Source organism: Cetorhinus maximus, chromosome 3 (assembly GCF_964194155.1).
Source record: "Cetorhinus maximus chromosome 3, sCetMax3.hap1.1, whole genome shotgun sequence".
In the NCBI taxonomy this organism is placed as follows: Eukaryota; Metazoa; Chordata; class Chondrichthyes; order Lamniformes; family Cetorhinidae; genus Cetorhinus; species Cetorhinus maximus.
Window position 1 is genome coordinate 71496569 of NC_135881.1, and position 17499 is coordinate 71514067.

General features: G+C 43.3%; 1 protein-coding gene across 2 annotated transcripts in view; it reads right to left on the bottom strand.

Annotated features, from left to right (window-relative positions):
• The window catches only part of plcl2 (phospholipase C like 2), a 315017-nt gene that overhangs the window by 24413 nt on the left and 273105 nt on the right, over positions 1 to 17499 (bottom strand). For both annotated transcript variants that reach the window (XM_078538540.1, XM_078538539.1), the window contains one exon: positions 15958 to 16033. In XM_078538540.1, coding sequence (XP_078394666.1) covers positions 15958 to 16033 — 76 coding nt within the window. The remainder of the gene's footprint in view (positions 1 to 15957; positions 16034 to 17499) is intronic.

The following is a 17499-nucleotide window of genomic DNA, read 5'->3' on the forward strand; positions in this document are numbered from 1 at the left end:
TTGCTTGTTCAATAATTTATTAATTAAGTTCTCGTGCAACTTTGTGCCAATTGTTTAGAAAAAATATCCTCAGCACCATTATACACCCATTTTCAATGAGCAACTCTCACCTTATATTTTTTAGGAAGACACAGGCTTGCAAAAGTACTTGAGGCAGTTCAAGCTATGATAGTTGCACTGTGCTCACCCAATACTACTCACTCATCAACATCTGTAGGCAGAGCATAACTGGCTTTGGCCAACAATTATTGGATTGTGTTACGACCACAGCCGGTGTTAATTGTTGCGCAAACCAAATCCCAGAGGGTATCTTGGCTTACGGGCCATACCCTTTTTTTTGTATTCTGAAAGTGAGAAGAAAATGCACTGATCTTAGCGGCAAGAAGACCAGTAGCACTTTCAGGATTTTAAAAATTAAAAGTAAAAGTTTAGTTAATAAGAATAAAAGAAAATTTAAACCCATGAGATTACAGTTGCAGTTAAACTTAGTCTTACAAAACATTCACCCATAAAGATTCTCTACTTGGTCAGACCCACAAGTAAACACCTTCCAGGCAACATTCCTTTATAAATTTCCAGTAATATTACCAAGGCAAACTGCTGTACCTTTAATTAAGGTATACCACACGACCTCTTAAACTCTCTCCCACTCTGCTGTAGAAATCTAAAACTTCAGAACAAGACTTCTTGCTGCAGCCCAAGACTTTTCTGGCTTGACTGGATGGCTGATTCAAACTGCATCTACTCTCAGTCTAGAGCTGCTTCCAGGAGATCTTCCTCACACAGCCAATAGCCCATAGCTACAACTCTACCACTACCAGCCAACCACAACTCTAAAATACCTTTTTCCCCCCTTTCATCCCAGGTACCACTGTTCTGACACCTCTTTGAAACTCAGGTCCTTCCAAATGTAAAATCTTTCATGTTTCTATTTTGTCTCTGCTTCCAGGTCAATAAAACGTAATATACCCTCTTCTCTTTACCTATGGAACTCCTGTAAGATTTAAAAATGTTTCCTTTCACCTCTGACTTCCCTTTGATATTCAAACGCACTCTCAATTTATCTAAAAATGCAAATGTTAGATCCAACATATTTATTTGTACCTCAAACCTAATGCCTTTCATGTTTTCTTTCGTGTTTTAAACCCCCGAGAAATCTGTCTTCTAGTAACGTTTCCCCAGCTTAAACAAATCATTTACATACATGTACACACAGTCTTTTTCACAGAATAACAACATATTCCCCAAAAATATTTTTAAAAATTACATCCATTCTCACACCTCGCTCCTTGCAAAAAAGAACCATCATAATTTCAAAAAGATGGTTTCATTTTCTCAACCCATTTTTTATTCCTTACTACATTTATCTAAATAAAAAAAAATTACACTATAGTGTAACTGCATCAACCATGAAAATATATACAAGTCTGTTGTAAAAAGAGTTCATTCCAGTCCATTCTCATTTGCCAATATCCAAGTTCTTTTGAATTTTAAACTTTTAACAACATATCTGCAATTAAATGTTCTCATCCAGCCACATGTATGACTTGTAAATTAAACAGTTGCATTAATAAATTCCACTGAAACAGTCTGACGTTTTTGTTTCAACACTTCTCAGGAAACTTCAAAGAATTGCGATCAATATATATAACTGTCTCTGAAGAATTGTTTGCAACAGATATTTCTAAATACTGCAAAGCTAACACCAAACTTAAAGTCTTTTTCTCTATAGTTGAATATTTCTTCTGATGTACATTCAACCTCCATGAGAGATATCCTGCTAGCTTCTCAATTGTTCAATTCTCAACTGTTCATCTTCTTGCAGCACCAACACCCACATTACTGGTGTCAATATCCAACTTAAACTGCTTTGTATAATCAGATGCTGATAGAACAGGTGTAGTTGTTAGTACAGCTTTCAAGCTGTCAAATGAATTCTGATATTCTTGTGTCCATTGGAATTTTCTGTTCTTTTTTAACAATCCAGTTAGTGGAGCAACTACATTGCTGAAATTTTGCACGAATTTCCGATAAAATCCATTCATGCTTAGAAATCTCAAAACTTCCTGTTTTGTTGTGGGCACTGGGAATTCCACAACAGCTTTTACTTTTGCATGGGTGAACTGCAACAATTGTTTATTCCTGTCTGGCACAAAAGTAAAATAGGAAAGGTGGCCAAACCATGGCCTACGAGGGAAATTAGAGATAGTATTAGATCCAAGGAAGAGGCATACAAATTGGCCAGAAAAAAACAACAGGCCTGAGGATTGGGAGCAGTTTAGAATTCAGCAAAGGAGGACCAAGGGATTGGTTAAGAAGGGGAAAATAGAGTATGAGAGTAAGCTTGCAGGGAACATAAAAACTGACTGTAAAAGTTTCTATAGGTATGTGAAGAGAAAAAGATTGGTGAAGACAAACGTAGGTCCCTTACAGTCAGAAACAGGGGAATTTATAATGGGGAACAAAGAAATGGCTGACCAACTAAATACATACTTTGGTTCTGTCTTCACAAAGGAGGACACCAATAACATACCAGAAATGTTGGGGAACACATGGTTTAGTGAGAGGGAGGAACTGAAAGAACTCAGTATTAGTAGGGAAATGCTGTTGGAGAAATTGATAGGATTAAAGGCCGATAAATCCTCAAGGCCTGATAATCTACATCCTAGAGTACTTAAGGAAGTGACCCTAGAAATAGTGGATGCATTGGTGGTCATCTTCCGAGATTCTATAGACTCTGGAACAGTTTCTACAGATTGGAGGGTAGCTAATGTAACCCCACTATTTAAAAAGGGAGGTAGAGAGAAAACAGGGAATTATAGACCAGTCAGCCTGACGTTGGTAGTGGGGAAAATTCTAGAGTCCATTATAAAAGATTTAGTAGCTGAGCACTTGGAAAACAGTGGCAGAATCGGACAGAGTCCGCATGGATATATGAAAGGGAAATCATGCTTGACAAATCTACTGGAATTTTTCAAGAATGTAATTAGTTGAGTTGATGAGGGGGAGCCAGCAGATGTGGTTTATTTGGACTTTCAGAAGGCTTTCGACAAAGTCCCACATAAGAGATTGGCATGTAAAATTAAAGCGCATGGGATTGGGGGTAGTGTATTAAGTTGGATAGAAAACTGGTTGGCAGACAGGAAACAAAGAGTAGGAATAAACGGGTATTTTTCAGAATGGCAGGCAGTGACTAGTGGGGTACCACAGGGATTGGTGCTGGGACCCAGTTATTCACAATATATATTAATGAGGGATGAGGGAACTAAATATCTCCAAATTTGCAAATGACACAAAGCTGGGTGGGAGGCTGAGCTGTGAGGTGGATGCAGAGATGCTTCAGTATGATTTGGACAAGCTGAGTGAGTGGGCAAATGCATGGCAGATGCAGTATAAGGTGGATAAATGTGAGTTTATCCACTTTGGTAGCAAAAACAGAAAGGCAGAATGGCTATAAATTGAGAGAGGGGAATGTACAACGAGGCCTGGGTGTCCTCGTACACCAGTCGCTGAAGGTAAGCATGCAGGTGCAGCAGGCGGTAAAGAAGGCAAATAATATGTTGGCCTTCATAGCGAGAAATAGAAAAGGAGGAAGAAATTGAAAGGGAGGATGAGGAGCACAAGAGCAGGGATGCCTTGCTGCAATTGTACAGGGCCTTGGTGAGCCCACACCTGGAATATTGTGCGCAGTTTTGGTCTCCTTATCTGAGGAAGGATGTTCTTGCTATAGAGGGAGTGCAGCAAAGGTTTACCCGACTGATTCCTGGGATGGTGGAACTGACCTATGAGGAGAGATTGAGTCGGTCAGGATTATATTCGCTGGGGTTCAGAAGGATCAGGGGGGATCTCATAGAACCCTATAAAATTCTAACAGGACTAGGCAGGGTAGATGCAGGAAGGATGTTCCCGATGGTGGGGGAATCCAGAACCAGGGGTCACAGTCTGAGGATACAGGGTAGACCATTTAGGACTGAGATGAGGAGAAATTCCTTCACCCAGAAAGTGGTGAGCCTGTGGAATTCGCTACCACAGCAAGTAGTTGAGGCCAAAACATTGAATGTTTCCAAGGAGTTAGATATAGCTCTTGGGGTGAAAGTGATCAAATGATATGGGGGGAAAGTGGGAGCAGGCTATTGAGTTGGATGATCAGCCATGATCATAATGAATGGCGGAGCAGGCTCGAAGGGCCAAATGGCCTACTTCTGCTCCTATTTTCTTTGTTTCTATGTTTCTATCACGTGGGGCCACTTGACCATGTCCAACAGTGTGGCCTAAATATGTAACTTGCGCTTTCGCAAATTCAATTTTAGTCAAATTTACAACCAAATTGGCTTCCTGAAATCGATCAGATAGCTCCTTTAAATGTTGTAAATGTTCCTCCCATGTTTAACTGAATACTACTAAGTCATCAATATAAACAGCACAATTAATCAGTCCCTCAATCACTCTGTTTGTTAGTCACTGAAATGTTACTGGTGCACTTTTCATACCAAAGGGCATTACTTTGCATGGATATAGACTATCCAGCATCACAAAAGCTGATATCTCTCTTGCACTTTATGATAAAGGTACTTGCCAATATCCTCCCAGCAAGTCAATTTTTGTGATAAACGCTGACTGTCCCACTTTCTCAATACAATCCTCCAATCGTGGAATAGGATATGAATCTGCCTTTGTTACTGTGCTCACTTTTTGGTAATTGATACATAGTCTGTGATCCATCCGCTGTCGGCACCATTACAATAGGTAAACTCCATTTTGAAGCATAAATTGAATTCATTTCTGCACTTGAGTTAATTTTACTGGATTTAATCTAAATGGATGTTGTCTTATTGAATCTGAATCCCTGACATCAATATCATGCACAGCTAAATCTGTTTTTCCTAATTTATTTCAACAAATTGCTGTGTGTGACTGAAATAGCTTTTTCAAATCACTTTGACAATTTTCTAGAAGGTAACCTAACGTCACATTTAGATTCTTAAGTTCTCCCTCATTGTCCAATTTAATCAGAGGAAGGCCAATTTCAGGATCCTGATTTTCTATCCCCGTTTCTTTACTTACAACTACCAGTACCTCTTTCTGTTTATTCCCTCTGTTAAAGTACTTTTTGAGCATATTTAAATGGCACACTTGCTGACTCGTCCTTCTCCCTGGGGTATTCAATATGTAGTTTATCTCACTGAGTCTCTTTTCGATCTGGTAAGGTCCACAAAACCTTGCCTTTAATGGTTCGTCTGACACTGGCAACAATACTAACACTTTTCCCCAGGCACAAAACTACAAGCCTTTGCCCTTTTGTCTGCCTTTGCCTTAATTACTTGTTGAGATATTTTTAAATGTTTCCTAGATAGCTCACATGCCTTACTTAATCTTTCTCTGAATTTCATCATATAATCCAGGAGAGCAGTTTCAGAACTTTGACTCACTAATTTCTCCTGAGACAGCTTGAGTGGTCCCCTTACTTCATGACTAGAAATTAACTCGAAGGACTGAACCCTGTTGACTCATTACGGGTGTCCCTAACAGCAGACAACAAGAATGGAATCCCTCTATCCCAATCATGTAGATAGTCTTGACTATATGCTCTAGTCATAGTCTTTAACGTCAGATGCCACCTTTCTAAGGCACCTTGTGATTCAAGGTGATAGGCTGATGACCTAAATTACTTTATTCCTAGGCTGTTCATTATTTCTTTAAACAACTGTGACATGAAATTCAAACCCTGATCTGGCTGTATTTTTTTTGATAATCTATACCTTGTAAAGAATTTGGTTAACTCCTGTACAATCACCTTTGCTGTAATTTTTCATAAATATATTGCTTTTGGAAATCTGGTGGACACATCCATGGTTGTCAGCAAGCACTGATTCCTACTTTTCGTCTTAGGGAGGGGGTTCTACTCAATCAATCAGGACATTGTTAAAAGGTTCCTCAAACGCTGGAATTTGAATTAAAGATGCTGGTTTAATTACAGCTTGAGGCTTTCCCATCACCTGACGTGTGACATGTTTGACAGAATTTGACTACATCTCTATGTAGTCCAGGCCAATAGAAATGTGCTTATATCCTTAGCTTGAGTTTTCCTAATTCCCAAATATCCAGCCACTGGAATTTCATGAGTCACTCAAAATTTCATTCTGGTACCCAGATGGTATCACTACTTGGTGCACTCTCTCTCAGTTTTCATCTGTTGGGACATGAGGCAGTCTCCATTTCCTTATTAATACATTGTTCTTAATGTAATAGCACTCTGGAATGTATTCTGCTGCTGTAACTCCACTAACTGCACTGAACTAAACACCTCAGCCTCACCCTCTCTAATCTGCTCCTCCTAAGTAATCTTTTCAAAAAATGATCCAGCCAACTGAATTTCAGCATCTTCCCTGGCTTTTAGATTCTTCCTCTTTGTCAGGAAGATGTAATAATTTTCATAATGTTATTGGGATTTATTGTAAAATAGAGTAATATTGGGGTCTGTGTCTATGCGTGTGTGTGTGACTTGATTGAATTAAAGGCAGCTGGTCTGAAGGCTTTGACGTAACAGAAGATAAGCTAGATTTGAAATGTTAAGTAGGTAAACATAGGTGTAAAGGGAACGTTTGCATTTTTAAATAAACCAGACTAGATTGATTTCAAGAGAGAGGTGAAATGTTTCACCTAGCCAGGAGAAGTTAAGAAACAGTGTTTATTTTTCCCAAAGATTACTGGTAAAATTGGTACTATGAGAGATTTTTATCATCAGAAAGGTAAAGTCCAAAGACATAGTGAAACAATGGGAATTTACATTCAAAGGGGAAAATATGGATAAAGGAGAGAAGGCTGTGTGCAAGGGAAGGCATTTTAAGATCTAAAACAAGTGTGAAAAAGCCTCCAGCATCTATGCCTCGAGGTGCTGTCTACAAAGAGCACTTAAGAAAACTCACTTTGAATTGGATTGTTCAGGGTATCATGTTTCTTTGCCTGGATCTTTTAAAATCTATGTGTCTTACTGTTGCCTTGACGACAGTGTAACTGGGAGTTAAATTAACGAGGGGATTTAGAAGTTATCATAGTAGTAATTTGTAGATCAATGTGTGCACTTAAAATAATTTATTCTATTAATAAAGGTTTAATTTAATTTTGTAAGAAACCTATAAGACTTGGTGGTCTTATTACTATTGAATTCAAGGCACGCATCTCGAAATTTATACAAATTGCAAAAGAGTTGTGGCAGTTGTTTCAAGTTTCTGTCTGCGGTTTGAGCAGCTCAGCAGTTATCATCGGCTGTGCCACAACACTTTTCCTGTTTAAACCTGTGCATCTGCAACCTTGTCAGCACACAATCTGGAAACAATCCGAGAATGCTCTTTCTGTAAAACCTCTGTTGATTGAGTCTCAACAGGCTGCTCTACTATAGTAGGCATAGTCAATATCTGTGATCCAGCTATATCATTCCCTAGGATAAACTGAACCCTTGCAATGGGCAAATTCTCTACTACCCCAACAATCACCTCTATTATTTACAAATCACTTTTTACATTTAATTATACAATGAAATAGGTTTGATTCTTCCATGAATTCCCCTGATTAATACTCTCTCCTGCATTAACATGTCTGGACAACAGATGGCACTATCCCATAACATTAAAGACTGGCTCGCCCCGCCCTCGTGTCCCTTAAAATTTTGACATCCTTTCCTGCTCTTCCCTGTAAACATGGATATATTTTCGCTTTGCGCACGCTAACCTGGCAATAAGGTCAGCAGTCTGCCAGTCAAAGGTGTTCCATCTGCTAAGAGTCACCTGCAGCTATCAAACAACAAAGGGCCAGCACATTCACAAATAGTAATGGTGAGGCTTAAACTTGGCTCCACCTCCTTGTAAGCATGGGACTAATGCTGTGGAGAGACAGAAAAGACCACCATCTGCTTAACTATGCATGGCACCACTTCAGCAACTGCCAAAGAGAGAATTGGGTTCTGGGCTGCTTTATCATCAATAGGCAAACTCATTCCTAAAGCTTGGACTTTCTTTTTGTATATTTTGCCACTGCCAATAGGCAGTGGTGTAGAGCTGCTGGAGATGCTGGAATGCTGCTCCGGCACCTTCTGTTTAAAGCAGACTTGTCCAACTCAATGTGATCCGCCAAACTTGTTGGACATTCAAGTGGATTATATTTGAAAAATGCTATAAAGCTGCTCATCCAATACAGATTGTTTCCTCCTTGCATTTGCTGCTGATAGGCTAGTAGGTTCACTTGGGTCTGTATTGCCATTCCTTCACTAGTGCTGAGTCAAAATCCTGGAACTCGCTTCCTAACAGCACTTTGAGTGCACCCACACCACATGGACTGCTGCGATTCAAGGAGGCAGCTCGCCACCACCTTCTCGAGGGCATTTAAGGATGGGCAATAAATACTGGCCTAGCCAATGATGTCCACATGCTGTGGGAGAATTAAAAAAAAAATTGGTTCCATTAACGTGGGGTCAGGGCCTGCTTCCCCTAGCTCCACAATCAGGGTAGTTACTTACTTGAAACAAAAACAAAAATTGCTGGAAAAACTCAGCAGGTCTGACAGCATCTGTGGAGAGGGACACAGAGTTAATGTTTCGCGTCCGTATGACTTTTCATTAGAACCAAAGAGAAATAGAAATGTGGTGAAATATAAGCTGTTTAAGGGGGGTTGGACAGGTAGAGCTGGATAGAGGGCCAGTGATAGTTGGAGGCAAAAAAGAGATTGCCAAAGATGTCATAGACAAAAGGACAAAGAGGTGTTGACGGTGGTGATCTTAGCTAAGGAATGTGCTAATGGTGACATTAAGGGTAGAAAGCAGGACGAGCAAGTGACAGATTGTCCTAGTGGGGTTGGGGTGGGGGGAGGGGATCGAAATAGGCTAAAAGGTGGGGATAAAACAATATGGAAATAAATTGTAAAAAATAATGATGGAAATAGGTGGGAAAAGAAATATATATATATATTAAAAAAAAAATGTGGAAGTCTGCTGAAGGTACTACGGGCAGGAGTTTCCCTTCGTTGGGCGGCCGCAAAATGAACCGCCGCCCACGATTGGGCCCTGACCGCGATTTCACGCTGGCCAATTAAGACCTGCCCAGCGTGAAATGCGGGTTCGGCACTGGCCGGGAAGGGCCGAGCAGGGCGGGAGCCTGTTGGCCACTAGGTCCAATGGCGGCCCGGTGGCCGGTTTAAAAGCGGCCCAGGCAGCCCCTGGAAGGCTGCCACAGAGGACGTCCCCTGAGCTGACACTATGGACCAGAGTGCAAACGGCAAGCAGCGGGTGGCTGGTCCGGTGAGCACTCGGCCCCCTGCTTCCCAGATGAGTGCCTCGCCGTCCTCCTGGAGGAGGTGGCTGCCTGGAGGGAAGCCCTTGTCCCCAGGGATGGGAGGAGAAGGCCACCGCACCTCACCAAGAGGAGGTGGTGGCAGCGCTGGTCAGCAGCTGTGCTGTGGTGTGGCACTCCTGGGTGCAGTGCCGGAAGCGCTTCAATGACCTGCTGCGCTCAGGAAGGGTGTGTACCATGTTGGATGGTTTGGTGCGCAGATGTGTTAAGGTCTGGCCATCCCCTTGTGGATCTTAGGGGTGCTAGAGTCTGAGTTCCAACTGTCAATGCTGGGGACGGGCGGAGGCCCCGCTAGCCTCCTAATCCTCTCGAGGTCTGAGCAAGTATTCAAGTAACACAATAAAAGATAGTGAAATAAATTCTTGTTATTCATGCAAGTTACGCCAAATAAGGATTTCTGGGGAAACTTTTTGTCTTGAGAATGGTCAGACTGTGGAACTTCAACCACACGGGGTGGATCAGCCCAATGGGAATCAAGAATAGGACATGAGGGAGAAAGGAACAGAAGGATATGCAGATCAGGTTAGACGGCGTAGGGTAGATCGAGACTCGTGCGGAGCACGAATACTGACACAGATCAGTTGAGCCGTGTGGCCAGTTTCTGTGTTGCAAATTCTAAGTAATACAATACAAAAATTTTAGGGCAGGAATGTCCCTTTAACATTTAGGACAATTTGTACTGCACAGACTCCAAAGGTGTGTATAATTTTACATTCAGGGGGCTGATAATCAGGAGTGAGTGCTAATATACTGCTGGGCTTTAAATGTTTATTGCCTTTATTGTTCAGAACAGAAGTCTCAGACCTACATTGTGCCCAAGGATCCAGCAAGCCTTTGTGCAGCTGACCAGTGCTAAAGATGCTGGGAGCCTGCGCATCAACTGCAATGTGATTCTCACAGCTCACTGGTAAAATTCAAACAAGGTCGCAATGTGGAAATGCTTCAGGCCTCATGCCTGTGGCCCTGGACGAGCACCACACGTGTAGCACTGACTCAAATACTGTTTTGGGCCGAATCTTGACGTCGCTCTTGACCAACCCGTTTTGGATGTCACTTGCTCATAAAACTGTACATGAGATTGGTTAGACAAGATGGACTTTTTTGAAAGCTATGTAGGCTGTCATGCAATTGATTATTTTCATCTTGATGCTTTTCAACTTTACGCCTGATTATAGATTCTGCTAATTTTCTAATTATTGGGGTCCAGCAAGTGGGTCTGGTAGTTGCCAGAGGTCCTTGTTGAATATGGGAACTCTATGCCATAAAGTTTCTCCCTAGAGTACAAAGGAAAGATCATTTCCAAAATGCGCTTGAAAATGTGCTGGTTAGCTTATGCATCAAGTCTCTCAAAAAAATGTATATAATCACAAACGTGAAATCTTCTCTGAAGCATTACAATATGGCAGTTTAATGAAAGATAATTGTTTTTTGATTCCATTAAAAAGTATTCCTCGAATGTATTTAATGGTAGCAATCTCGTGCAGTTTTATTACACAGCTAAAAATGGGTTATCACTAGAAATAAGAATTTTTAGTAAGGGCGCCATTCTCTGCCTGTGCATAATCAGATTTAAAATGGTTGAAAATGACTTATTAAAACTATACTGAACCGTTAACAGTCGCATTGATGTACATTGGTCAGTTTCTTAGTAAATTAAACATTTTGATACGAAAAAGACTTTCAAATCTGCCCAGTAGAGCCTCTGAAAGCCTGAGAAAACGAGTGCAATTTATAGATCCTTTCTGAACCAGCACAAGGTGTCAGGTGTGGCTCAGTTCATAGCACCCTCGCCTTTGAATCAGAGGGTTGTGGGTTCATGTCCCACTCCTGGAAACCAAGAACTGTGATTGTACTCAAAAGAGTTGCAATCTGTGACTGTTGATAACTCGAAAGAGTATCCCGGCCTAGAGGCGTGACCAGTTTAGAGGGCGAGGCCTGATTCAAGCATAAATAGAAACAAAAAATGCTAGAAATACTCAGCAGGTTAGGCAGTGTCAGAGAAACAGAGTTAACAGTTCAGGTCAATGAACTTTCATCCGAACAAATTTCAGATAAGTTGAATTCTGAACCAACCTAAAAGCTCATCTGATTTTGCCTGGTTTGTACAGTTAGGACTGGTGCAAAAAAATAGAAAATACCCAAAAGAAAATGTTCATGTCATAACGAAACATGTTTTTGTTAGATTAGTGTCCATCAACCAAAATAGTGTGCTGATAAAACAAATATGAGATCTAATGACAGATCAACAGGAATCGCCTCATCTCATGGCCCCCTATTCACTACATTTGGGGGGCAGTGGGTTTTAAAACATATGTCTCAAAGATACCAAGAAGGAAAAATGACATGTGCTGCTTTGCTAGGAACAAGTCAGTGTTACAAAGTACAGCTGAAAGCTGTTTTTCAAGTTCCATCATGAAATAATCCAGCCTGCTGGATTTCCTAATCAACATCTGACATGTGATCAACAGATTACAACTATGCCAGCAAACTGCTGTCTTTTGCAGTGAACAGGCTAAATGGCCCCAACATTTACTGGGTGGGATTTCCGAGTGGGGATGGGAAAGGAGTTCTGGTTGGGAAACCCTGAAGTCCAGGCAGGCTTCTTACAGCTTCTGTTTTCCAACAGGATCCTGCTCGGAAGACAGCCTGATTGACAGACTTGACTCTGTGTAAGGAGGGGCCGCACACCACTCAACAGTTGCATGCATCAGACAATAACATAACTTGTTTGTTAAACAGCGCAATGCTGAGTGGGAAGGAAATAAAAAACAAAAGTGCTGGAAATACTCAGCAGGTCAGGTGGCAGCATCTGTGGAGAGAGAAACAGAGTTAATGGGTGGAATCATCCCAGATTTGCACTAAGTGCAGGAGTGGTCGTGAAAAAAGACATTTTACCCACTGGCCGCAATGGGGGGTTTTAGCGCTGTCCCACCTCATTAATAATGCATTCATGGGGAATGCGCCAGATCACTGGCGGACGGCCTCCGATTTGCCTGCCATGCCATTACCTCACACTTCCTCATGCTGGGCGCCATATTTAAAATGCAGCCACACACACATTTCTCAATGTCTGCAGCCCAGGACTGCTCCAGTGAAGACATGGCCCCAAAATCCAAGAAGAGTGCAGCTCCCACCACCCCCCCGATTCAGTGACACATCCCTAGGACACCTTCTGGACACCATGGAGACCCACCGTAATGTCCTTCACCCCCACTCTGGCTGCAGGAGGCCCATCAGTCTCACCACTCCAGCATGGGAGGCAGTGGCAGTGGTGGTCAGTGCCAACGCTGCACACAAAAGGTCAGCCAGTGCAGAAAACGGATGAATGATCTCATCCGTGCCACCAGGGTAAGATACCATTTCATTAATCTCACCTCACCTACTCACAAGCCCATCACACATTCACTGGCATCTCACTCACTGCCAGCTCAAGGGACATCACTCCTTATTCTCTCATACAAACCCTCACATCTCCATCTGGCCTCATCTCCTCTGGAGATAGCCTCCTCATCCCATTCATGGCTCCACTCAGCACACGCGCACACCTGACATCTTCTCTTTTGGCTGGGCATGTGCCTTGCTCACACTCCCTCCTTCTGTCTTTATGCAGGACAGGATTGCGCACAGTTAACAGGAAAGGTCTCAGGCCTGGGGGGGTGGAGTGCCGGACATCAAGGTCCTCACTCCAAACGAGAGTTGTGCGTCAGAGCTGGACTGTTCCTGTGGCGATGGTGAGGTCGGCGGTGAACACCCATGTGAGAATCCTGCACCACGGCATCCCTCTCTCAAAGCTACTCTGAGTCTACTGTTCTGTGTTCAACATGGCTGCCAATTTCTGTCCTAGGCACATCTGACACGTTGCCCTCAGGTAACTTTGACCCTGATCCCAGCTCCGAGAGCACCTCGGATGAGGACACTGAGGGCAGCACCATTGAAGACCCGTTACTGTGCTCACCCACACCCTCTACCAGTGCAGAGACACACACCTTGGTGGGACCTAGATATCTAGCAGGCTCGGATTCACAATCTGGTCGTCATCGCACAGACATGTGTCTGCAGCAGGAGGAGGCAGCTTCAGTTGAGATTCCCAACATTTGGAGGACTGCTGGGAAAGAGGTATCTGTGAGGTCCAAGTCAGATGAACAAGGCTCAGGATTTGACCTTCCAACTCATCGTGGAGAGTCAGCAGAAGGCAGGGGCACATCACACAGAGCTGTTGGAAATCCTCAACAGAGTGGCACGCGAGTTGGAGGAGTGCATCCACCTGCTCTCTGATGAAGTGGTGCTCACATGTGCACATATGGAGGTTTCCATGGGAAGGATGGTGGGCGCCATGGAGACCCTGGTCCAGCAGAACGTGGAGATGTGTGCAGACCCGCACTCCATCGCGGGAGCAACGGGTGAGTTCCTGCAGTGGCAGCACGAGAAGGAAATGGGGCACCTCGACGTCCCTCCAGGTGGTCCTTCCCCTCAAGGAGTCAGGCCGGGGCCCTCGGGCACCCGAAGGCAGGAGGAGCGGCAGTTGGACACCCCTGCGTCATCCACTCAGGAATCTCAGAGGCTGCCCGCTCCTTCCGAGTCTCCTTTCCCTGTGACCCCCTCAACTTTGTCCTCTGTCACCGCAGAGGGAGCAGCTGGCCAACAGGAGGATAGCCAAAGCAAGTGGGGGCCCTCAAGGCCTCAGCTCCCCAGAGGACGCACACCGAGGTCATCAGGGGCAACAGGACCAACCATTGCACAGGCTATCTCCACCCCTGCTGTGGATGTCAGGGCAGTACTTAGAAGAAGTGGTAGGCCTAGAAAAGTTAAGAAATTCAGATCACAAGTGGTTGCACGGTCAACGCATCTTGTCACTTTATAACCTGAAAATATATTCACTTTCACTGAATAATGTGTAATATTGTCTTTCAGCTTCATTGACAGGTTTAGGGGGTCCTCGCCCTGCAACCTTCCACCTCCCCTCACCCACTAGCAGTTTAGCTGCACACAGCTGCACTACAAGTGATTCTGGAGAGAAAAGTGTGTGCGTGTGGAAGGGCCTTTTGGAGCCTCGTGCGAGCATGCACAAGGAGCCTTCATCCATTACACACCTCTCACTGCCCCGGACATTTTCAATGCTGCCTGCTGGGGTTCTCTTTCAGTTGTCCATCTGAGCTGACCTGCATCCACTGACTGCACTCCCATTCAGCACCTATGCCCACCCAACACTAAGCTCTGCTCACTATCGATTTGACAAACATGTTTGTGGTGAAGTTCTTGAATAGCTGCCCCATCCTTTCCCCTCCCCCAGTTACCTAAGTACCTTTCCCCCATCACTGTGGACCCCCCTGGCAGCACCTTCCACCTCCCCACTGTCACCTACCAACCCGAACCCTTGTCATTCCAGGATGTCCAGGTGAACGTGCATGTTCCCTAACTCCCGGAGAACTCCACCCCCATTCATAATGACCTCTTCCTTCCCAGGCCCAGGGTCCACGTCTGCCTCTGTGTCCCCACCAACCACCCTTGCTGCCCATTCTACCGTTACCGACGCACCGTCAACCTACCAGGTCCCTCTGCCCCTCTCACACTCATCATTCCCTCCTACCCTTGGTTCACCCATCCTCAGTTTGCTCCCCAGGAGGCAGTCATTGACTCCACAGCCCCCTCCCTTGCATGTTTAACTCCCTTACTCCCTCCTCCACCCTAACCCCCTGCCTTATACCTTCCTCCCCACTTGCAGCATTCTCCCGTTACACCTTCCTTCCCCCGGACACCTTTGAACCCCCACCAGCCCGTGGATGAGGATGAAATAACCTTAAGGTTGGGCGGGCAGCTCATTTAAATGCTTCAATTACTTTTTAACAGGCCTTTTACAGTTCGATGGGCACGCAGCCGAGTTGGCGCGCCCACCGAACTGAAAATCTAAATGGCGTGTGGTGACGTCGGGATGCCCGCCAGATGTCACCGCGCGTCATTTTACGCACTAGCAACTGGGCCCCGCCCCTGCTCGCCGACGAAAATGCTGCCCCAAGTTAAATACATTTTGCAACTACTGTAAAAACACGAAACGATTTAAGAAATCAAGGCCGTGATATATGCAACTTTAGAGATTTCCACTCCTCTCCCTTTCCAATGAGCACTGTGGAATATTGTCTACTTTTAGCAGTTGGCACCATTAGGCTCTTGGTCCACCAAGTCTCAAATTTAAAATTCTCAACTGTGTGTTCATATAACTTCATGCTGCTACCAACCCTTTCACTGTAACCTCCTACAGCCCACCGTTAACTCTGTGTCCCTTCAATTCTGATCTCTTGTGCATCCCCAACTTTCTGCCCCCACCATTCGCCGTCTAGGCCCTAAGCTCTGGAATTTCTTCCCTGCAGCTCTCTGCCTTAAAGCCTATTTCTATGTCTATTTTTTCTGGTTATGCGCTTGTGATGAATGTATGTTAATAATTCTAAACTGATGTAAATAATTCAATTGTGACTAATGTAGTTAATTTAATGTGAGGTGTAGAAATTAAAGGAACTCATTGGAATTCACAATGGTAATTCAAGAATAGCTGTGGAAACAGTACAGTCCATAATTCAACTCAATTCCATTTTACTGAAGTGGCTTTAGAATTTGCACTTACCTGCTCTTTGACACTGCATTATTTTTTCACACACTCCATCACCATTTTCTAGCAGAGTTTTGGTTGTTTGGATCATCTAGGAGAAAGGAAGAGAAAAGAAATAAAGAATATTTATATATTGCTATTTTTATTCACCATACAACAACTTCAGGGCCGATTTTAAATGACCCTTGCCCAGCAGAAACAGAAATTTCCCTTCCCTATGGCAACTGGCTCACCAAGATCAATGGTTATAGCTCTAGGAGTCTGCCTTAACATATAGTTGACTCCAACTGTGGGCTGGAGCCACAGTGAAGTCAGCTAATTAGCAAAGATGGTAGGGAGGCAATGGTGTAGTGGTATTGTCACTGGATTAGTAACCCATGGTAATGTTCTGGGAACCAGGGTTCAAATCCCACTACAGCAGATGGTGGAATTTGAGTTCAATAAAAATCTGGAATCAATTAAGCCATTGTCAACTGTTGTAAAAATCCACCTGGTTCACTAGTGTTCTTTAGGGAAGGAAACCTGCCAACCTGGTCTGGCCTACATGTGATTCCAGACTGATAGCAATGTGGTTGACTCTTAAATGCCCTCTGAACAAGGATAATTCAATAAATGCTGGCCTAGCCAGCAACACCCACATCAAATGAATAAAAGTAAAACAACAAGAATTTATTCACTTTTACATTCCAAAAATAATACATTTACAGAGTTTTTGTTAACATCGGGGAATTGTTGGAGTGGTATTTACAATCATTAAGAATCACAAACCAAGGCTTACCAGTTTTATAAATTTTAGCTGATATCCTGCCCAAGCCTAGTCTAATATCATAGTAATAAAGTTATCTCAACTGGCCCAAGAGCTAGGGAGGGGAAAAATAAGACACAGTTCCTGGTTGATTGATTGTCATTACCTCCTGCCAGAAAAGTGTGCATGTGGACTCCCATAGTCAAATAGCTGACCAACATTCACTGTCTGTCTTATATTTGAAAAGTAGTGAGGTAACCAGCAAGCACTTGTAGAACTATATCCTAACAATGAAGCAGCACCTTCCAGGGAGTGACTGGGGGGAAAAATTAGAGTAGCATTCTTTCATTCACATTCACCCACAAGACTGTCAATTCTGTTCCACTGGGCATCTCGCTTAATTATCAATCATTTGACAGCAATTGGACATCATGCCCATGGTGGACTGGGATCCTTTCCCTCTGTCTACTCTAGCCACTTATATATTAGAAATAACTTCATATATTACACTCTAATCTATTAATTCACAGTTGTGTTTCGCGTAAAAAAATTGAATTATCCGGTGGTTCGTATTAAGTATTTTACTGAAACACTCAAAACATTACAGGAGCACTGAAACAAAACAAAAAACATCAAAGCAATGATTCCAAATGTATGTTGCTTAAGCTTGAACACTGTTAAAGCTGCACAATGTAAAATTTTGTTGTTTTATAAAATACTCAGTGACTGTGTTTTGCTTCTTGTCGCCAGCACATTCACCCACAAGACTGTCAATTCTGTTCCACTGGGATGGAATTGTCAATCGTTTGACA